This window comes from Ceratotherium simum, chromosome 17 (genome assembly GCF_057802395.1).
Source record: "Ceratotherium simum simum isolate JZ-2026a chromosome 17, ASM5780239v1, whole genome shotgun sequence".
Classification (NCBI taxonomy): Eukaryota; Metazoa; Chordata; class Mammalia; order Perissodactyla; family Rhinocerotidae; genus Ceratotherium; species Ceratotherium simum.
Window position 1 is genome coordinate 11262812 of NC_141916.1, and position 21121 is coordinate 11283932.

The 21121-nt window shown below is 48.0% G+C and overlaps 3 protein-coding genes across 6 annotated transcripts; 1 reads left to right on the forward strand and 2 right to left on the reverse strand.

The window, feature by feature from the left end:
- Positions 1–208: 208 nt before the first annotated feature.
- On the reverse strand, positions 209–9421 carry TSFM (Ts translation elongation factor, mitochondrial). The gene is made up of 6 exons (XM_087442107.1): positions 9291–9421; positions 8904–9077; positions 8156–8284; positions 6763–6885; positions 2873–2960; positions 209–804 (listed from the first exon to the last, which is right to left on the reverse strand). The coding sequence occupies exons 1-6, from the start codon at positions 9387–9389 to the stop codon at positions 398–400; spliced, it is 1020 nt and encodes a 339-aa protein (XP_087298233.1). The 5' UTR covers positions 9390–9421; the 3' UTR covers positions 209–397.
- Positions 9422–9562: 141 nt separating this feature from the next.
- Positions 9563–17292, reverse strand: EEF1AKMT3 (EEF1A lysine methyltransferase 3). Its single transcript, XM_004429346.3, has 3 exons — positions 16871–17292; positions 16644–16755; positions 9563–11551 (listed from the first exon to the last, which is right to left on the reverse strand). The coding sequence occupies exons 1-3, from the start codon at positions 17045–17047 to the stop codon at positions 11160–11162; spliced, it is 681 nt and encodes a 226-aa protein (XP_004429403.1). The 5' UTR covers positions 17048–17292; the 3' UTR covers positions 9563–11159.
- Positions 17176–21051, forward strand: METTL1 (methyltransferase 1, tRNA methylguanosine). Of its 4 annotated transcripts, none has more exons than XM_087442110.1 (7): positions 17176–17381; positions 17609–17758; positions 18479–18642; positions 19556–19740; positions 19832–19945; positions 20105–20206; positions 20370–21051. In XM_087442110.1, the coding sequence occupies exons 1-7, from the start codon at positions 17191–17193 to the stop codon at positions 20523–20525; spliced, it is 1062 nt and encodes a 353-aa protein (XP_087298236.1). In that variant the 5' UTR covers positions 17176–17190; the 3' UTR covers positions 20526–21051. The 4 variants fall into 4 exon arrangements, with proteins under 4 accessions (XP_087298236.1, XP_004429402.1, XP_087298234.1 ...); XM_087442108.1 differs by lacking the exon at positions 17176–17381 and adding an exon at positions 18128–18254 and having other exon boundaries at positions 17655–17758; XM_087442109.1 differs by lacking the exon at positions 17176–17381 and adding an exon at positions 18128–18254 and having other exon boundaries at positions 17655–17758; positions 19874–19945.
- Positions 21052–21121: the final 70 nt, after the last annotated feature.

Sequence of the window (21121 nt, forward strand, 5' to 3'; positions counted from 1 at the left end):
CAAGAGAGTTCTGTGTCATAGGAGTAAGCTGGAATGCGTTAGAAATTGGAGGGACACGAGGGTACACCCACGCTGAAGGGTGCAGCAGCTCTGGCTGGTGCCTGTTCTCCTGGACACCGTCAGTCACCTCTGTTAGGCCCACCTGTTTTCTAAAACTTGTCACAAGCAAGACACAAAAGAGCTAAACTCAGCATTACACAAACAAGGAAAAGATTCAACTCTCTTTATTATATAACAATTTTATTTAATAACTTTACCCATTAAGTTTATCATTTCATTATAAACTCAAATGAAAAACAAATTCCGGGTTTGAAGAGGCTTAGGAAATAACTTCTTGTTGTAATAATGTCCACAACCAAGAATTAACATTTCCTCCTGGGCCAAAAGTCTCTGGAAGCTATTCAGCCTCTGCTGCCTCTCCGCCTTCTCCACATTCAAACCGTACAAAGTCTACTACGGACACCCCCTGGGGCTCCACATACTGTCCCAATGTGATGGAAGGATCCAGCAAGTATGGCTGGGACAGCATCTTGGTTTCTGCCTCTCCCCCAGGCTCATCGTCCAGGGAGCCAACAGAGAGAGGGGCCATGCCTACCACATGCTGCCCAAGGCGGCGGCCAAGGTCTTCAAGGTTTGCTCTCCGCTCAGACATCTCACAGATGACCAGGGCCCCATACTTCCCCAGCACCAGGTTGTGGAGCGAGGGACTGTGCATCGCTCCATGGACGTAAGAGCCAACATAGAACCCAGCTGGCACCTTCACCCATGCAGCTCGTTTAAGACTCATGTTTTCTCCCAGTTTCCCTACAAAAAAGCAAAAACAAAAAACACACTTCCAGAATATGATGCCTGTGGTAGTACCAAAATATGCACAGAGGTGGCCAAGTCTGGGAGACAGTCCTCTGCACTTGTGGATATGCTGTAAGATGGAGAGAGACCATTTTCAGTTTAAAGAGGAAAAGGTGTGTGTGGGGGGCAGGGGATGGAGAATACCTTTATGGAGCACCAACAACGTGCCACACGTAGCCTATTTAAAAACATAGGCTATGGTATCACACTGGACTCAGGTCCCAGTTCTGCCTCTTATCGGCTACATATGACCTTAGGCAAGTGACTTAATGACATAACCCCATTTACTAATTTATCAAGCCTTGGTTTCCGCATCTGTAAAATGGAGATGATACCACTTAACCTGAAAGCAGGGTTATTGGGAGAAAAAAAAGAAGATGATATATGTAAAAGCACTTATCGTAGCTGGCACGTGGTGAACACTCAAATCCTGGCTCTCATTACTGCATTAGCTGTAGTGCAGAGGCTCAGAGAGCTGAAGCAACTCGCCCAAGGCTACAGAGCTAACACACGGCAGAGCTGCAATTCAAACTCCAATCTGACTCCAAAGCAATTAACTACTTTTTTCCCATCAAGTTACCATCCCTCCCGAATTCCACCAAAACCAACACAGACAACTCCTGATCACTGCTGGAGAAAGTCCAAAACCAAAAGCCCCAAAAAATCCCAAACACCATGTCATTTGACAGTTTCAACTTCCTCCCATCAAAAATAAAAAGATAACATTTTCAGATTGTTTATAAGAACCAAAAATGGATTCCAGTTTTCCCCTTTCTCTGAGGAAGCTATCCCCTCTAAGAGAAGTCCAAAAAGGCCACAAGGTAGGCAGGGTGGGAGAATAAACAAAGGAGTCTGGGTGAATACTCCTGCAACAGGCACAGCTCTAGCTAATCATAAGAGGGGGTCTCCAAAAACCAAAGGGTTTAACAGCTCAAAGCATCTACCCAATAGTTAATTCCCAGAAACTGACAATGCTGAAACACCCAGTTCTTCCAGAATTTCTTAATAAGTCCCATACACGGCTGTCTGCCTGGTTTCTCATCCATGACTCACTGAAACATAATACATACTTCAAGATGACCTGATAAAAGCAGAATTGATGCTTTGACTGGAAATATTAGATGAGCAGTAAATTCCCAGCAAGCTCCAACCCTAGCCCTACTTCCCTTCCTCCATTAAGGACACGCAGGAAGAAGGCAAAACCCCCCATAACTAGTCCCCCCATAATGATCTGGATATGATTCCTGTAGCCAGTGGGTTCTGAAAGAATGTACCTCCACCAATTCAGGATCAGATTTTTTAAAAAGAGAGTTCAATTTCCTAAACATGATGTCCTGAAATATTCCTGGATCACTTTACAAAGAGGGTGATGTACTATTTCCCCCATGGTGTATAGCAACATAGTCAAGTGGAAGTCAAAAGGCCACCTCTGCCTAAAGACATGCTTTGTTTGGTCAGCACAGTTATGTCTGCAGTGTGTTGAAAATAATTTTAATCAGTTGGAAATAGCTAAAAACTGAGATTTTGGAGGCTGGCTGTGGCCTAGTGGTTAAGTTTGGCACACTCTGCTTCGGCGACCCAGGTTTAGTTCCTGGGCACAGACCTACACCACTTGTCAGCGGCCATGTTGTGGCAGCGACCCACATATGAATTGAGGAAGAATGGCGACAGATGTTATTAGCTCAAGATCAATCTTCCTCAGGAAAAAAAAAAAAAAATCGAGTTTTTTTTGCATAAAAATCTAAATTCTTTTAAAGGAATTTAAAAATTCTAATGACACTGGGACCCCATTTCCCCCAAGGTAACAATTGGCCAGAGCTTGGTACTGGTTTCCTTCAGCAGACTGTGAGCTCTTCAGGGTGCCTACCACTCACCAATATCTAACTCACTTCTCACATTCACATTATCTGACCCTTGTAGGCACATGGGGTGGCAATTCTTGATCTAGATTTGGAGGAACACCAAAGATACCAGGAGACCCAGTTCTTAATTTCCAGTTCCCAGAATCCTTACAAATACTCACCAATTGCTAAGGCCAGCTGATCCTTGAGAAAGCCTTCTGTCTCAGGCCCAGCTGGAAGCTCAGAGAGCTCAGAGGAATTCAAGAAACCCTAAGCACACAAAGAAAATGAACATGAACCAGTTCTGTACTACCCAAATTATCAAGAGACTAGGCAAAAACAGCCTATTTCTCAGAAAATTATTTAAGACAACTACGTATAAATAGATGATGTTTTCATTAAGCCAAAGATGTTAAAAATTGATTAACAGTTCCATTTTTATAAATATTTTATTCTATCACCACACCACCCCCAATTCCATCCCAATCCCATCCTCTGGCTTAACTTCTTAGAATGTAGTTTCCTAGAAATCAGGAACAATATTTTCAAATAATCATAAAATGTTAAAGGTAAAAGGTCTGCAGATTGTTGGTAGGAATACAAAATGGTGCAAATCCAATGGAGGAGAACTGGACAATAGCTAAGAAAACTACATATACTTTTATTGTTTGACCCTGCAATCCTATTTCTAGAATTTACCCTAACAATACACTTCCAACAATATGAAAGCACACATGCACAAAGTTATTAATTGAGCAATTATTTCTAGCTGTAAAATACTGCAAACAGCCTAGATGTCCAAACATAGGAAGAGACTGTGGCACAGCCACACAAGGGAGTACCACAAAGCTGGAAAAAAGAAAAAAAAAGATCTCTATGAGCTGCTTTGGAGTATTTCCAGGATATATTATTAAGAGAATAAAAGCAAATTAAAAGAGTATATACATATTATCCCACCATTTGTGTAAGAAAAAAGTATTTGGATAAATATGCTTATTATTGCAAAAAGACATAAAGGATAACCAGAAACCAATGAAGTTTACCTGTAGGAGTAGATAAGAACGGGGTAGAAAGGAGAGAAGAGGGAGTAAGACTTCCCTGAGTGTGTGTGTGTGTGTGTGTGTGTGTGTGTATTATAGTTTAACTTTCAGAACCTTGTTAATGTTTTACATACCAAAAATAAATTAACAAGGATTTGGGGTAAAATCAAAAATTGACTAAATAGAAACATAAGACTCTAACTGTATTTGAAATGAATAACAAAACCTCACAGATGGGAAAAAAAACTAATCCAAGTAACTTGCAATACAGTCCTTTGACCACATAACTTCAATGTAGAGACAAAAAGAACATCAAAGAAATCTTGAACACTTTAGTAGGTCTGTTATTTGCAGTGGTCAGATATAGTAACTCTGACACAATATAGTGTGTATTGTAACATGGAGCAAATAAGTAAACATAAGTTTCTAGGAGGCAGAGTGCCCACCATGAGAGAAGGAAGATACAAATACCAAATGGAGGAAGGAAAGGAAGAACCCTGTGGTGCAGGATTAGAACACACACACGCACACGCTCTTCCTTGCTCTGTCTGCAGAAAGAGGAGAGCAGCAATGACATAGAAGAAATAAGCATAGCTAATGCCCAGATCTTGGTTTCCAAAAACTATTCCCCCACTAAAAAGGGTCAGGACTCCTTAGAGAAGTGGCCAATTCCATGGCTGGGTCAAGGACAGTATGATATAAGCCCAGAATATCTTGTTACACCAAAAAGTAAGGAAATATTCAGAAAATAATGAGGATATATCAAAAGGACAATGGAGCCAGCCTGCACAGGCTCAGCCTGCACTGGCCAAATCCAGGGCTAATTTGAGCATCAAAATGAATAACGGGTGGCCGGCCCAGTGGCGCAAGTGGTTGGGTGCACGCACTCTGCTGCAGCGGCCTGGGGTTCACCGGTATGGATCCCGGGCGTGCACTGGCACACTGCTTGTTAGCCATGCTGTGGGGGCGTCCCATATAAAGTGGAGAAAGATGGGCATGGATGTTGGCCCAGGGCCAGTCTTCCTCAGCAAAAAAGAGGAGGATTGGCATCGGATGTTAGCTCAGGGCTGGTCTTCCTCACAAAAAAAAAAAAAAGAATAACGGATTATATGATGAATTGTAACCTTGTGTATAAAATAAGAACCCACAGGTCAATGTTGGTACTAAGTAAATCATTAAATAAAGGGAGAAGAAGAGAAGTGTCTTTCTTACAGTAGAATGCCAACTAATAAAACCAATACATGTAAAAGAAATTATAGGAGTTCGAAAAATAACCATTATGCAACTATCATAGTAATACCTGCTCCTTACTAAAGTCATCAATGGATGCTAAAACCTTTAGGCAAAAGTTTTTTGGGGAACTAGATGTTTACACAGTCTCAAAGAATCTCCCATACAGATTACTTATTAATTATGAAGAGGAACATGGTTATTTTACAGTGGAGAAACCTGCCAGAGACTACCTTTACCAAGACAACAAAATTAACATCATCAATAACGGGACCAACATGTGCCGCCTGAAGTGATGTTCCGAGAAAAATACAGGATAATTTACTTAATATTCCTACAAAAATCCATATTCTGAGTTTAATTTTGAAGAAACAGCAGACAAATCCAAATTGAAGGACATTCTAAAAAACTGTCCTGTACTCTTCAAAAATGTCAAAGTAACAAAAGACAAAGAAAGGCTGAGGAACAAACAAAGGAAACTAAATAGACCTGACAACTAATTGCAACATATGATACTGGATCGGATTCTGGATCAAAAGAAAATTGCTAGTTGACAAAATATGAATATATATTGTATATTATATAAATAAAAATATTGTATCGATGTTAAAATTCCTGAATGTGATTACTGTACTGTGACTGTAAAGGAGAATGTCCTTGTTTTTAGGAGACACATGCTGAAGGATAAAGGGTCCTGATGTCTGCAACGTACTCGCAAAAGGATAAAAAACCAATAGTGATGATAATAATACATATAGAGAAAGTGATAAAGCAAATGGGGCAAAATGTTAACAACTGGTGAATCTAGATAGAAGTACACTGTAGTTTATTTTTGTTTTTTTGTTTAGTTTGAGTTTTTTTCAAAATGAAAGTTAAAAAAAATTAAACTAAAGACCAAAAAGGAAAAAAAAAAATAAAGGTAAAAGGGACCAAAGTCCCTTGTTACAGATAATGAAACAGAGGCAAAGCAAAGTAAAGTGAAGAGCTGAGGGCTACACATAGAGTTACTGGCAAAATCAAGATTAGAATTTCTAGTTCAAGCAGCTCATCTACTCAATACAATTCTAAAAAATAATCTCCACACGGTTTTCCGTATGATATGACTATTCAATGCTAGTAATAGTTAACATTTACCACGAGATCTCAAGAGAAGGATAAATAGGAGGAGAAAAACACACAAAAAATTGTTGTGAGTAGCTGGTTCATTTCTGCCTTGACAATAAGGATGAATCAAAGGCAGACTGACGTAATTCCTTCCTTGATCCTTTTATGGACAAGAATATGCTTATTCTCCTAAATTGGGCCTTCTCCAGTATGTGTATTTAAAAATCCTTTTCTCAGGCCATTCTAGATTACCGAATACAAAGCTTTGCCCGACTGGGTGGACTCTACCCCAATGGCATTCATTCATTCATTCAACACAGACTTAATGAGTCCCAACCAAGTGCTGGGCCTACTTCTCTTTCACCAGAGACACAGTAGTGAAAAGACAAATTTCCTGCCTCATGAAGCTTATATTCTATTGGGGAAAACAGATAATATATAAATACATAAAAATGTAACACATAAGCATTATAAAAAAAATTTTTAAATGAAACAAAATAAGAGGATAGAGCAACAGGAGGAAAGGTATCCCTCTCCAAAGAGATCACATTTAAGTAGAGACATGAAGTAAGGGAGGGAGACATAAGAACGTCTGAAAAAGGGAAAAGCTGGGGGGTGGGGAGGGGACAGGACGGGACACACGATGACCATGGATGGGATGACAAATCCAGCATGCTGGAGACAACCCCAAAACTCACTTTACTGTACGTAGAGAGTTGATCCTTTAGGCTCTGACAATGCAACATGGTTCCAAGGGCTACTTGCTGCACCAACTGCTGAAATCTTAAATTTCTGGAAACAAAATCTGTCTCACAGTTTACCTGTGGGAACAAATTGATGTTGCTGTATAAGCTGTTTACTGATAGTTTCCAAAAGTGCCTTCAAGTTGGAGAATAAACCAAGGTATTGATAGAACAAGCTACAGACTCAACAAAACAGAAATAATTGACTCTAGAATTTTTTAGCTGCAGTTCCTCTTGCAGCTTGAGGCCAGAAACTGAGTGAAGTGATTCCTGCTCTGCCAGTGAGTTGGCAATGACCCGCACATTCAGAAGGTGGTTCCACAACGTCTCCAAGGGACTCACTATCGGTTCACCACTTGCCTGCAGCTGCACGCCAAAATCACCTCCAACCCCAAACCACTTTTGCTGTCAGCTTATCTCCTTCTCTCACTCTAAACAAATCCACATCTGAGTCGTTACCAATTGTGGTCCCTAAACCCCCTCTAAAACAGCTACTAGCTATCTATCAACTAATTAATATAATTCCTAGCTTTAAAATCTGACTGTTCCGGGGCCAGCCTGGTGGCGCAAGCGGTTAAGTGCACGCGCTCCGCTTCAGTGGCCCAGGATTCGCAGGTTCGGATCCTGGGCACACACTGATGCACCGCTTGTCAAGCCATGTTGTGGCGGCGTCCCATATAAAGTAGAGGAAGATGGGCACGGGTGTTCGCTCAGGGCCAACCTTCCTCAAGAAAAAAAAAGGGGGAAGACTGGCATCAGATGTTAGCTCAGGGCTAGTCCTCCTTACAAAAAAAAAAAAAAAAAAAAAAACTGACTGTTCCAGGAAACAATCAATGATAAGGTGTATGGCTACACTAGACTCACATTTAAGAGTAATATTCTAGACTGCTAGACCTTTTCTCATCAACACACCTGTGCATTTCTATACCTAAATGAATCCACAGCTAATAACTGTGGTCACATGGGTTTCATTCCAACTGCCTTTTTTTTTTTTTTTTTTTTTTGGTGAGGAAAACTAGCTCTGAGCTAACATTCGATGCCAATCCTCCTCTTTTTGCTGAGAAAGATTGGCCCTGGGCTAACATCCGTGCCCATCTTCCTCTACTTTATATGGGATGCTGCCACAGCATGGCTTGACAAGCGGTGCATCGGTGTGCACCCAGGATCCGAACCTGCGAACCCTGGGCCGCCGAAGGGGAGCACGTTCACTTAACCACTGCGCAACCGGGCCGGCCCCCCAACTGCCTTTTATGGTTCTCAAACACCTCTTAAGAATGCAAAGGCTCTACCACAAAGCCTTGCACCCAAGGGACAGCTGCTCTTGGTATCAGGAATTCTGACAACTCACCTCTACTAACACCGACGTGTTTCCTTCCTGCAGCAGCCCAATCAGCCCTTCTTTAGTCTTTCTCCCATGGAGCTTGGCAGCTTTGCTCCAGCCCTCCTTCTGGGCCTGCTTATGGAGCCAGCTCTCTGCCTAGAAATTGAAAAGAAAAACGGCAGATGACAAAGTCACAGAATTTAAAACTGAATGGGGCTCTAAAATATGTTCAGATTCCCTAATTCTTTCTGCTTCCCCTCAATCCTATAACAGAAACTAAAGTAATCTATCATTTACTGGCAGCCTACCACTAAAGCCAAACACCGGACACTGCGCCTGCTGCTTTGGATAAGCTTCATCTTCACAACAACTCTACGGGGCAGATAGTAGTATTTTCATCATATAGACAAGAACAACGCAACTCGGAAAGATTAAGTAATGTTGTCCAAGGTCATAGGGTTAGTGTGAGGGCACCATGATTTGAGTCCTGATGCATCTGACTCCAAAACTAATACAAGCCCTTTCAGCTCCAAGCACCAGGAAACAGCCCAGCAGTCTTGCATGAAATAGGGTTTATGAATCCTGGGAACCTGAGTCAACTGCTTCCAAATAAGACAGACTCAAAGGGTGAGGTTGTCACTTATGTCCGAATCCTATCTAGGGCTCTGCCGTTATGGGTCATTCGGCAGCAGGTCTGACTTCTATGCTCCCCAGCTACCTCCCTAAGAGACTGAGGTCGGGCCCTCGTACCGGCCCTGCTCCCCACCACCCCAACCTGTTTGAGATCTCCGTCACAAGTCTCCAGAGCTTTCTTGCAGTTTACAAAGGAGTAGCCCGTTTTTCGCCGCAGCTTCATGAGCAGCTCCTTGCTGGAGGCCGAGGATGACAGCCAGGACCCGGCGTGAAATGAGTGCCATGGCTGGGGCGACCGAAGCAAAAGGGGCTCCGCCTGGAGGGGGTAAGAAGACAGGGATGAGAAGCAGGCAGCTGCGAAAAGCCCCAGGGGTGGAGAGCACGCGGGCAGGTGGGCGACCTTAGGAGAGCCAGGAGCTCAAGGAATGGGGGCTGGACCGCGCAGAGGCAATGAAGTCGGGGCAAGGGAGGGATGGAGTCGAACGGGGGTTGGAGGAAGGGAAGCGTGCGTCCCGGGGGCCCAGGAGACCTGCAAGAAAGGCAGGTCGGTGCCGGGGCGAAGACCCCTCCCCGGCCAGCGCCGGGGCCGCGCGACCAGGCAGACGCTCAGCGCTCGCAGCAGCGACATCTCCCTGGCCGCTGTACACCGCAGTCGGCCGGCGCCCCGGTGACGTCACAGGCCGACGGCGTGGCGACGGGGCCAAACCTCTTCCCCGGACGCGCCAGACGAGCGTGGCGCCACCTGCTGGCCGGAAGGGCACACTCACCTCCCCTACTTGGCTTATTGAGACTAAGTGTCACAAGGAATTACCCCCATAGGTAAAATAACGCCAACCATGCGACAAAGTTGTCACAAAATAACAGTCCAAGACATGTGGTAACATTTTATGTTTCTTTATTTCCAATGCCCTTTCATATTCATCATCCATTTATGACTCATGACAAACTTGTGAGGTGGGAGGGGGGCGGTTCAGAAATTTGGCCAAGGAGGCCTGAGGAGGTAGGGGTGGAGTCCCTTCCACAAACCCAGTAAATATTTGCTGAATGAGCAAAATATTTGTTGCCCGTCAACTGCGTGCCAGGAACTGTACTAGCCTTCAGGGGCTCAGGGAGGAGTAAACCACAGCCCTACCCTCCAGGGTAATCTAATGGTGAGAAAATAGGGAGCCAACAAATGACACACAAGACGAGGTAAGTCCCATAAGATGAACAAATAGTTAAAAGGTCTCAAGGGAGAAGGAAATCACATCCAAACAGGAGGCTCAGGAAAAGCTCTTTCCAGGAAAGAGGCTGAGAGTAATGAAGATTCTGACAGGGAGAAATAGCCCTTCCAGGCAGGGAATCATCAACAAGAAGGAAGGAAGAAGTCAGAGGATCTTGGTACAGATTAGGGAACAGAGAGTAGACCTTCTGTAATTTGGCCAGAGGTTGCAACACATGTAGACACCAGCAGGCAATGAAGTCAAGGGTAATCTGGGTCACATGGGAGAGACTGAGACCAACCAGAGGAGCGTCTTTCTTCTATAGGCAGCAGAACCTAATCACAGCTGATTCTGGAAGATCACAAGAGTTTGCAGTGTGGCTTGAAGGGAGAGAATGGAGGCCAGGAGGCCAGAGGAAGGTGATATGTGGCCCAAGGAGTAAGTAAAGACAGCCCCAACCACAGGAACCACAGTGGGAAGGGAAAAGAGGGGAGGGCAAAAAACACTAAGAAGGAAGGACTGACAGGGCTTGGAAACCTAAAGAAAAATCAAAGAAGAGGAGAACCCAGTACTTAGTGATTAGGGCTCCAACTCTGAAAAGAGTGGAGAAGCTACAGTCCAAAGGAGAGCTCTGCTGCCGATCCCCAGTTCAGGGCTGGGAGGACGTGACCCAGTTAAAGCCATGGTCCCAGCAGACTCTATCTCAAGAAGCAAGAAGTGGGTGGTCTGAGGTTTCTTCTTCCCAGGCCCGCAGCAAAAGTCTGAGTTCTTTGGATGCAGGAAAGATCTTTAATGCTCATTTCTTTCCCTTTAAAAAAATTCCATTAGAATCTGGTAAAAAAAAAATCCATTCTGTATAAAAAGACAACAGCAGGACTGGAAGGGATCACTGACAGTCTCTGCAGCCACTGCTCTCACATCCATTTACCTCCCCTACCCCTAAAAATCCTGGATACCCTCCTGTCTTCCTCCTCTGAGAACAGGAGCTGGGAACTTCCTTTGTGCTCTACCCCAGTGCTGTGAGGGCTCTAGGATTCCTAGCAAGCAGGCGCCTCCCTAAGAATATCTGGGGAAACAGAGAGGGAAGGAGGAAAGAGAGAGGCAAGGGAAATCCATACTTTTGATCCTGTTTATGGCTTTGAAGATATGGCAGTTCCTTCCTTAGGACAGGGGCTCAGAGGAGCAGAAGGGTGACGTCAAGCAGGTCTTGGTTCCCTGTGTCTGGCCCTATAGATGTTGACATTCTCATCCTCATCCCGCTGGGCCAGCTCCAGGTGGAAATGCTGGGGCAGGAGGTGCTGAAAGAAGCTCTCCGTCCTGTGCTCCTCTCTCATCTTGGAGGCCAGATAGATGGTGCCCTGGGGCCCACACAGGTGTTGGAGGGTGCCCAGCAGCAGTGGGAAGGTGGGCTCCAGGTACACGATATCAGCCCCCAGCACCAGGTCATAGTCTCCAGGGAAGACATGCTGGTCAATCCCCCAGGACAAGGCGCGGACCTGGGCCCGGCCTCCAGTCGGCACATTGGCCTGGACGTTGGCCTGGATCTGCTCTAGGACCAGGGGCAGGTCAGTGATGGTAACATCCCCCCCTGAGAGAGAGGAAGGAGGAAAAATGCAAGTCAGAGGGACCAGCCACAGGGTCTCGGCTCCAGAGACCTCAGGGCCTAGAGGACAATGTCTTGACAGCCCGAAGCCCACAGTCTGGCTTTTAGTCACCCTAACCTCCATCTCCCCGACCACCGTTCTCATTACTCTACATTCTACAACATCAACATTCTCTCTGAGCTAATCTTCAACCTCTCAGCCCAACACACAACAATCATATGTCAGCAGAAGCCTGGGCAGGACTGAGCTGGAGGTGGGCTGTGCCCCCACCCCCTACTGACACAGACCAGCCTTCACGGGTCTGGAAAGCTTCCCAGGAGACATGACCTCGGCTCAGCCTTAAGGACAAGTACAAGTTAGTCAAGTGGAGCTTTCCAAATAGAGAACAGAGTACAAAGGCCTGGTGGTGAGAGCATGGTGTATTTGAGGAAGGCTGGATCTTAGAGGATGTGGAAGGGAGGAGAAAAGTGTCACGACATGAGAGTAAAGAGGAAGATCATTATGACATGCTAAGGAGATTCAGGCTTGATCGTGAGGGCAATAGGTTTTAAGGGTAGAAGCAGAGGGTGAAGATGATCAGATGAGCACTTAGAAAGCTTCATTCATGCAATAAATATATGTATTGAGCACCTACCAAGTTCTAGGAGTACAGTGGTGAGCAAGACAAAGCCTCGGCCTTCCTTGAGTTTTATTATAGAGGTAGAGACACACTAGGTACTGCAAAACGATTTAATCATAGTCACGACGACCATCATAGACACAGGAAGTACTAAGAATTCATTCATTCATTCATATTTGTTATGTGCCTATATGCCAGGTGCGGAGAATATGGCAGTGAACCAGACAGACATGAATCCCTCTACTCATGGGGCTTACAGTCTAGTGGCAAGAAATGGACAAAAAACCCAAAACAAATAAAATACACTGTACATCAGATGGTAATAAGTGCTATGGTGAACGGTTAAGCAGGGAAGGATAAGAAGTGCCTGAAGGGCGGGGCAAGGAATGTAATTTTAAACTGGGCGGTTAGGGAAAACCTCACTGAGCAGATGATGTTTGGACAAAGACCTGAAGGAAGTGATGGAGCAAACCACGTGGATCTCTCAGGCTAAAATGTACCAAATGAGGGACTAGCAAGTGCAAAGATCCTGAGGCAGGAGTGTGCCTGGCAGGTCTGAGGAACAGCAGGAAGGCCAATGGCTGCAGCAGAGGAAGTGAGGGGGATAAAGTAGGGGCCAGATCCTAACCAGGGCCTTGTAAGGAGACTGTGAGAAAACCAGCTTTTAGTCTGGGATAGGAAGCTATTGGAGAATTTTAAATGGAAGAATGGCATAAACTGACTTATGCTCTAAAAGGATCACTCTGGCTGCTGTGACGAGAAAAGACTGCAGAAGGGCAAGGTCAGAAGCAAGGAGACCAGTTAGGAGGCGGCTGCAGTGACCCAGGCGAGAGATGATGGTGGTCTGAACCAGGGCAGAAGCAATGTCTAAGAAGTGTTCGGATCTTGATTAATTTTGAAGGCAGAGTCAATGTGATTTGCTGACAGATGGGATATAAACTATTAAAAAGAGAAAGAAGTCGAGGATGGCTCCAAGATGTTTGGCCTGACCACCTGGAAGACCGGATTGCCATTCATTTAGATGAAGAAGGCTGCAGGAGCAGGATTGAACAGGAAGATCATGAGTTCGTTTCTGGACACTTTAACTGTGAGATGTTCATCGGACAATCGCGTGAAGATATGGAGTAGGCAAGAGGCTACCCAAACAAGTCTGGAGAGAGAAATGGGAGAGCTACCGAGTCATCAGCCTATGCACTTAAAGGGCATTTAAAGCCAGGAGGTGATGGACTGCTTGGGAGTGAGTGTAGACAGAAAAGGGAAGAGCCCTGGGGCACTCAGATTCTCAGTTGTGAAGATGAAAAGGAACTTACAAAGGAGAATGGAAAAGAGAGCCAATGAGCTGGGCAGAAAGCAGAAGTGGTGCCCTGGAAACCAAAGGAAGTGTTTCGAGGAGGAGGGAGTGTCACATGCTGCCAAGTCAATTTAGGTGGGCTCATAACTGACCCCTGAACTTAACATGGAGCTGGAGACGAGGCTCACAACCTTGACTAGAGCAATGGCGTGGAGGGGCCACAGCAGGCGGTGGAGGTGGGGGTCTGGAATGGATTGAGGAAAGAATAGGAAGAGAGGAACTACAGACAGTGAGTATTAACTCTTTTGAGTTTTGTTGTAAAGCAGAGCAGAGAAATGGGGTGGTAACTGGAGGAATATGTAGATCAAGAGTTTCTTCTGAGACAGGAGAAATTATAGCATAATTATACACTTATTTATACATATATATTATATATACACACATACATATATATGTGGAATGATCCAGAGAAAAGAAAAAACTGATAACACAGGAGAGACTTGGGGGGGTCGTTTGCTGGAACAACATCTCTAAGAGGTGAGAAGGTTCGGGGTCTCGTGACAAGTGGAGGGCTTGACCTTAGCTAGAACATGGCATGTTCACCCATGGTAACAGGAGAGAAGGCAGCTCATACAGACAGTTAGGTGAGCAGACGCTGTGATGGGAACATGTGGACATTTTCTGTGAGAAAAGAGAAGAGACAGAAAGAGACAGGAAACAAAGTCATCAGCTGAGGGTGAAGATAGGTGGGCTGGCAGCTGGAGGTTTGAAGGGCAAGAGGGTAAGACACACGTTTAGGAGGGCGGAAGAATGAGTGGAGGAGGGGAGGGTAATAGGCTTGCTAGGCAGCGCGCTTAAGGGCACACCTGAGGTAGTGACACAAATTTAAAATGAAACCAGTCAACATGGTTGTGTATATACTAGGAGGGCCTAAGCTAGCCTGGGAGTGGGAGTGTCAGGGAGGCCTTCCAGGGGCCGAGCACTGCAGGATGCATATGCATTAACTGGGGGGCACAAGGATTTCAGACATGAGAGTACGGCCGGCCGTGTATGGCTCCAAGGCAGGGAACATCCAGATAGGCTGGAGGAATGGACAGAAGGGCAGTAGGGCAATAGGTAGCATAAGGAGGGTAGGAGGGATGGGGGAGGCACAGAGGAAGGCTAGAGAGGGAGGCAGGACCTTGGAGGCCACACTAAAGGTGTTGGTTCTATTCTGAAAGTAACAAGAAGCCATTGGGCAAGGAGTCGAAGCACAAAGACAAGTTTGAGCAAACGTAGTAGTCCAGGCAAGTGATGGTGGCGCGTGGACTGTGGAGCCATCAGTGTCGATGGAAAAACGTGAAAAGATTTAAGAGATTTCTAGGAGATAAAATCAATAGGACTTGAATCATGGACATAGGGGTGAGAAAAAGGGACAGGTCAAAGGTGATATCTAGGTTCCCCACCTGCTGGATGGTGGTCTGATTCACTGAGATGGGGAAGCCTGAGGGAGAAAAGGTTTGGTGAGGAAAGATCACAAGATCTAGTTTGGGCACACCAAACTTCCCCATAGGAAAGCTTGAAGACATTTGTGAAAATCCCGGGAAGAGACGGCCTGAACTAGAGACGGTGGGGAGAGGAGACAATTGGGTAAGTATTAAGGACCTATGACCCACAAGATTGGCTCATTATCACTGGAGAGGGCAAGGGACAAGATGACACCCAGATTTCTGGCTTGGCAGCTGAATAGGGAGCAAAGGAGGAGGAGCCAGTCTGGAAGCCAGTGAAAGTAGGTGTTCCCGTCCATATTACATGCCTTTTCTCCCATTTTAGCATAAGTGCCCACCTCTCATCCACCATCCTTCATGGAAAACTGCTGTTGACTCTCCCTCGGTTCTTTCTGAGGCCGCTGTGTTCACACTGTTCACCTCCTCCTCAGACAGAGCCTCTCCTTGATGGATTCCGGGGGTCAAGGGGACCATGGCCAGAGCATGTCCACTGGCTCTGCACATATCCTGCCACAGTTCTCTGGCTGGAATGTCTTCCCTCTCTTCCCCACTAGACCATAATCTCCCCAGGGAGAGGAAATCTGCCTCACTCATTGTCGTATCCCAGTACCTGGCATGATTCTTGGCACACTGAGGACTCCAAATACATGTCGGTTGAATGAACAGAAGAATGAACACCTGCCTCTGGGAAGACTTCCCTGAGTGTGACCTAGTTGTGTCCCTATGAACAAGGACATGTTCATTTGCATTTCTAAGGAGATGACATCATAAGTGGGTTTTGTTTTTGTTTTTTGGTGAGGAAGATCAGCCCTGAGCTAACGTCCATGCAAATCCTTTTTGTTGTTGTTGTTGTTGAGGAAGACTGGCCCTGGGCTAACATCTGTGCCAGTCTTCCTCCACTATTATATGGGACACTGCCACAGCATGGCCTGAAAAGTGGTGCATTGGTGCGCACCCGGGATCCGAACCCAGGCCCCCAGCAGCAGAGTGTGGGCACTTAACCGCTATGCCACCGGGCCAGCCCCCGTCACAGGTGTTTTTAAATGAGTGTTTTCGGTGTGAGGTTTTGCCTGCCCGTTAGATTATAAATTAAGAACTGTTTCGTTTGTAGTTTTTGGTTCTTGACAAAAATGAAGCAAAATTTTCCTTATCTTTTCCTTCCCCAAGTCTGCGGGGCCTAATTCCTACTCCACTTCCCACAAAACACACCCAACTCTCAGAAACTCATAAGCTTGTTTTTCCCACGCAATCAAAATCTAAAATATATTCATAATAAAGTCATAAAGCACTCAAGAGTTTTCATACCCGCAGGCTGCTCCCCCTACAGGGTGCCCCTATATATGCATTTTGACAGAAGTCCACGTCCAAGGCAAAGGAGATTTTAAGTGACAGCGTTGTCCATGAAATAAATCACAAAGAGCAAAAATGTAGAAAAAAATTCCTACCAAAGGCTGCCCAATTTTTATTTCCTGCCCCCAAATCTACCACCTTGGGTGCTTAACAGCCAATCAGCGCTGTCTGGCACACAAAGGCAGGCAGACACACACACAAAGAATGCTTGTTTAAAAAGAAGAGACTGGGCTGCTCTCTAACCATTCCCCTCTCCCAAGAACCCAGAAAGTGACAATTTCTCCACATCCCCGTACCCCCAACCCCTTCCCGCCGCATAGCTCACGCACCCTGCAGCGCTGCCAAGATCCCCACGATGCCCGTCCCTGCGCCCAGTTCGATCACTTTTTTGCCTCGGAAATCCACATTTTGACTTTCGAAATAGTTGCACAGGCTCAGAGCCTATGAGAGAAAAGAGAGAAAAAGAGACTGTCGCGGGGATGGCTCCATATGGGAGAGGGAGAGTCCGGGTTCCGGACCTCCCGCAGACCCTCGCCCAGCGCCGCCCACTCCTCACCGCGTCCCACACGCGCGCTGCCACCCCCAGGCGGGACCCGAAGTTCTGTGTGATGTTCAGGACGTGTCCACAGAAACAGAACCGGCTCTTCTCCGAATAAGAGTCGGCGAAGAGCCCAACCTCCCGCGGGAACACGGATTCGGGCTCCGATTCAGGATCTGGGCGCGGGTCCGCCATGTGGACGCCGCGGCCAGCGCTCGGATCCGGATCTGTAGCGGGGTGGGGGGCGGGGGCCGCGGCCGTCTCGGCCTCCCAGCGGCACCGAGCCCCGCCTCCCCGAGTTTGCCCTCCTTCCTCCAGTTTGACTTCCCGGAGGTGGAATGAGGAGCTGCCCCTCCCGCTCCGGTGCCCAGCGCACACCAGACGGGACTCACGCCGGACCACGCGGGTCAGCCCCGGCGGACCGGTCCGAGACCGGGGAGAGGGGGATGATTAATTCTACCGTAGGAAGCGGGGTCCCAGACCCCTCTCACCTGCGGGGTGCACAGGTGCCTGCAGCCAGGAAGGTAACCCAGACTAGGCAGAGCAAGCTAAGGAAAGAGGCTGGGCGCCGGGTCTGGCCTTGCCGGCCCGGTTAAAGACTAGCGGGGTGGAGGCGCCCCCCTGCGCCGGGCCCCTCCCGTCCTCCCGGTCCTCGCCGCCCTGCCCTGCCCTGCCCAACTCGCCCTTGGCTCTTTAAGGGGCGGGGTCTGCTCTCAACGTGACTCACTGCGTCATCGTCGTGCGCCCCGGGCCTCGGACGTGGGCTCGGTGGAGAAACTCCGGATTGGGGATCATGGCGGGAGCCGAGGCTGGGGATGGGGCCGGAGCCGAGGCCCCACAGCCCCAGAAGCGCTACTATCGGCAACGTGCTCACTCCAACCCCATGGCGGACCATACGCTGCGCTAGTGAGTGAGCAGGGGGAGAAAAGGAAGGGCGGAATTCTCAGAACAGCCCGGAGCAGCCCGGGAGAGCGATTGCGCTGGCCCGGTGGGAAGGGTTTGGGGTAGACCCGGGAAGATCAGCGGAGTGACGTCAGCTGGGGGGGGGGTCGGGGATTTAGCGGAGGGCGGAGTTGGCGGGTTGGGAGGGGGCGTGGCGGTCAGGCCGAAGTCTGGGTAGCGGTGGAAGTCTGGGAAGAGAAAGAAATTTTTACTGAGACTAGAGTGATGGAGGCAGAATGTCGTTGCCATTTCTCAGTTTCGTTTGTTGGATTTAACAAAAGTACGAACGTATACACAATCCCGCCCACGCCTTACTCCATCCTCTTCCCACAGAGAACACAGACAAAGTAAGGTCCCAGGGCCTTAGGCAGCCAGTCTGTGGGGAAAGGGGAACTTGTGCCCCAGAAAGGAGAGCTGCCTGGCCGGAGTCATATCAACCCCTAGAAATGGAGATGGGCAGGTCAGCAATCATGGGCCTCATGATGGGCCTATGATTCACACTGGGGGTTAACGGTGGTTTCCATTGTGTCTCCGAGAGGCCACAGGGCCCACGGTTACCGAATTTTCGAGAAACCTTCCTCCCATCTACCTCCCACCCATACCCATCCACCCACCCACACTTAGTACCACTTCTGCAACAGTATGACCAACCTTCTCACACTTCTCACATCTTCTCTCCAATAGCCCTGTGAAGCCAGAGGAAATGGACTGGTCTGAGCTATACCCAGAGTTCTTCGCCCCACTGACTCAAAATCAGAGCCACGATGACCCAAAGGATAAGAAAGAAAAGAGAGCTCAGGCTCAAGTGGAGTTTGCAGACATAGGCTGTGGCTATGGTGGCCTGTTAGGTAACACTCGGGCTCTTTCTCTGGGGCAAGGAGAGGCAACACCTAGGTTCTGCCACCTCAGCAGGTTTGGTGGGGGCCATAGTTGGCCTTTCGCCTTCGGACCAGACACTGGTGCTGTGACATCATGTGAAGAACCTCCACCTTCCTTCTACTCTCAGTCGGTAGCCTTTGCCCTGGAGAAGGGAGGGGGCTGCCTCCAATGCCTCTTAGAACTTGGGTTGTCCTGTCAGGCCCCACCCCTGGCCCCAGTCCCTGCGTGAGCCATTTCACCTGCCAGGTGCCGGGTCAGTGAGCTGGTCAGCACAAGCATCAGAGATTAGTCACTGTAGCTAGTGATCCTGAACTGTCTTTCTCAGGATTCCACCACGCCTCTCCCCCCTTCCTCACCAGCACTCATTGCTCCACTCGCCTTTGCGAGTTCCTCTTGTATTGTCTGTACCATCCCAGCCGTGCATGCCAGGCCACTTCTCTGTTTTCAGGTTACCTTCCCCTGGAGGTAACAGCGGGACAGAGAGGAGAAGCATGGTGCTTGGTGGCAGAAAACCTTGGTTCAAGTTCCAGTTCTCCCTCTTCTTAGCTCTGTGACCTTGAGCATTTCTGACCCTCAGTTTCCTCATCTTCACAATTTACACAAAGTGTTATGAGGATTAAATGAGACAACGTGTGAAAACTCTAAAGCACTTGCAAATACACATATATTCCCAAGCCCTCCCTCTTCCAGTCCTGGTGACAATTTTTGGATCTCCCCCAGCCCCCTTCTCCAGGATGGAATGGTCCATTTGGGAATCTCTCTGTCTACACTTGCCATTCCTGATTGTGGTAGTTGCAGACTGAGGCTTCCTTTCCTGTGTTGACCCCTTTGCATGTCCTGCAATTATGAAGTTGATGATTCCATTCCTATTTCTGTGTCCAGTGGAACTGTCACCGCTGTTCCCAGACACGCTGATTCTGGGTCTGGAGATCCGGGTGAAAGTCTCAGACTATGTACAAGACCGGATTCGGGCCCTACGAGCAGCTCCTGGAGGTGGCTTCCAGAACATCGCCTGTCTCCGTAGCAATGCCATGAAACACCTTCCTAACTTCTTCCGCAAGGGCCAGGTGGGGAGGGGCCCTGGTGGGTAGGCTGGTAGACAGGCGGGGCGTGGAGGCCGGGCTCTCACCACCCTGTCGGTGCGTGTCTGTCTCACAGCTGACAAAGATGTTCTTCCTCTTCCCTGACCCACATTTCAAGCGGACGAAGCACAAGTGGCGAATCATCAGTCCCACACTGCTGGCAGAATATGCCTACGTGCTGCGAGTTGGGGTGAGTCGGGAGTGGGAGGGAGGGTGGGGTGAGTGGCCTATTCAGGGACCTTCCACTAAGAATTTAGTGGGGGTGCATTTAGGACTCATACCATCCCTCCCATCATCTCGAGGCTCAGTTGCACGTAGCCCCCTGTCTAGGGTTATTTTGCATGTGCAGGGGCTGGTATACACCATAACAGATGTGCTGGAACTACACGACTGGATGTGCACCCATTTTGAAGGACACCCCCTGTTTGAGCGAGTGCCTCTGGAGGAGCTGGTAAGTAGGGGGCCTGAGGGAAATGACGAAGATGCAGGCCCTGTCCAGAGTGGTTCTGTATTCTTTGACTGCAGCTCGGTGCCAGGAGGATGGGATGGGAGTCTCTGGGCCAGAGGCAGTCTGAAAGGTGGGCAAGGACTGATTAGACCTTTCTTTTTCCCAGAGTGAAGACCCCATTGTGGGACATCTGGGCACCTCAACCGAGGAAGGAAAGAAAGTTCTACGCAATGGAGGAAAGAATTTCCCAGCCATCTTCCGAAGAATACAGGATCCCACCCTCCAGGCAGTGACCCCCAGTCCCACCCCTCCTGGTCACTGACTGCTTACTGTGCCTTAGCTGGACCACATCTTCCAGGGACTAGAAAGAAGATCAGGACCCCTGGACTTTCCCAGCTGAGACTACTGGGGCTGAGAGGCAGCAGACCCTCTCAAAGAAGTTGGGGAACTGCCCAGAGCAGAACTCTGGTGTTCACAACTACCCTCGACTCCTCTCACCTTCATGCCCCCCACTGCCACCGGAAAACGAAAGAAGCTGGTTGAGAAGGTCAAAAGACCTTGGACCAGGAGGGATGTTTGGAAGGGTACAGAGTCTTGCCCTCCCATAGCATTCCCTTCTCCTTCTGGGATCTCTCCTCCTCAGCTGGAGTGAGGAATCCCATTCTCCACTGTCCTTCTAAACTGCCTGCTAGGCTCAAATCACCTGTCCACTTGTGTTTCCTTTGCAGTGCTGGGGATAGATGGATGCGAGTGCACGTGCCCGTGCTGTTTTCTCAGGATGTGTGTATCATGTGCCTTCTCCCATCCTCCCATCCTCTCCCTGCCAAGACCTGACCTGGGGAATCTGCTCCCTTTTTTGTGGCTGTCTCTGGAGAGTCCCTGGGAGGGTGTGGGGGTGGAGACCCTCTCCTTTTTCGT

Coding starts and splice junctions, on each gene's coding strand:
- TSFM (XM_087442107.1), bottom strand. CDS start 9,389: ATGTCGCTGCTGCGAGCGCTGAGCGTCTGCCTGGTCGCGCGGCCCCGG. Junction 8,285..8,903: donor GTGACGGAGATCTCAAACAG/GTTGGGGTGGTG, acceptor TTCAATTTCTAG/GCAGAGAGCTGGCTCCATAA. Junction 2,961..6,762: donor AACTCTCTACGTACAGTAAA/GTGAGTTTTGGG, acceptor TTGTGTGCTTAG/GGTTTCTTGAATTCCTCTGA.
- EEF1AKMT3 (XM_004429346.3), bottom strand. CDS start 17,047: ATGGCGGACCCGCGCCCAGATCCTGAATCGGAGCCCGAATCCGTGTTC. Junction 16,756..16,870: donor CAGCGCGCGTGTGGGACGCG/GTGAGGAGTGGG, acceptor TTTCTCTCATAG/GCTCTGAGCCTGTGCAACTA. Junction 11,552..16,643: donor GATCTTGGCAGCGCTGCAGG/GTGCGTGAGCTA, acceptor CCTCTCTCTCAG/GGGGGGATGTTACCATCACT.
- METTL1 (XM_087442110.1), top strand. CDS start 17,191: ATGAGGAGCTGCCCCTCCCGCTCCGGTGCCCAGCGCACACCAGACGGG. Junction 17,382..17,608: donor CCTGCAGCCAGGAAGGTAAC/CCAGACTAGGCA, acceptor CCCCGGGCCTCG/GACGTGGGCTCGGTGGAGAA. Junction 19,946..20,104: donor CCTACGTGCTGCGAGTTGGG/GTGAGTCGGGAG, acceptor TTGCATGTGCAG/GGGCTGGTATACACCATAAC.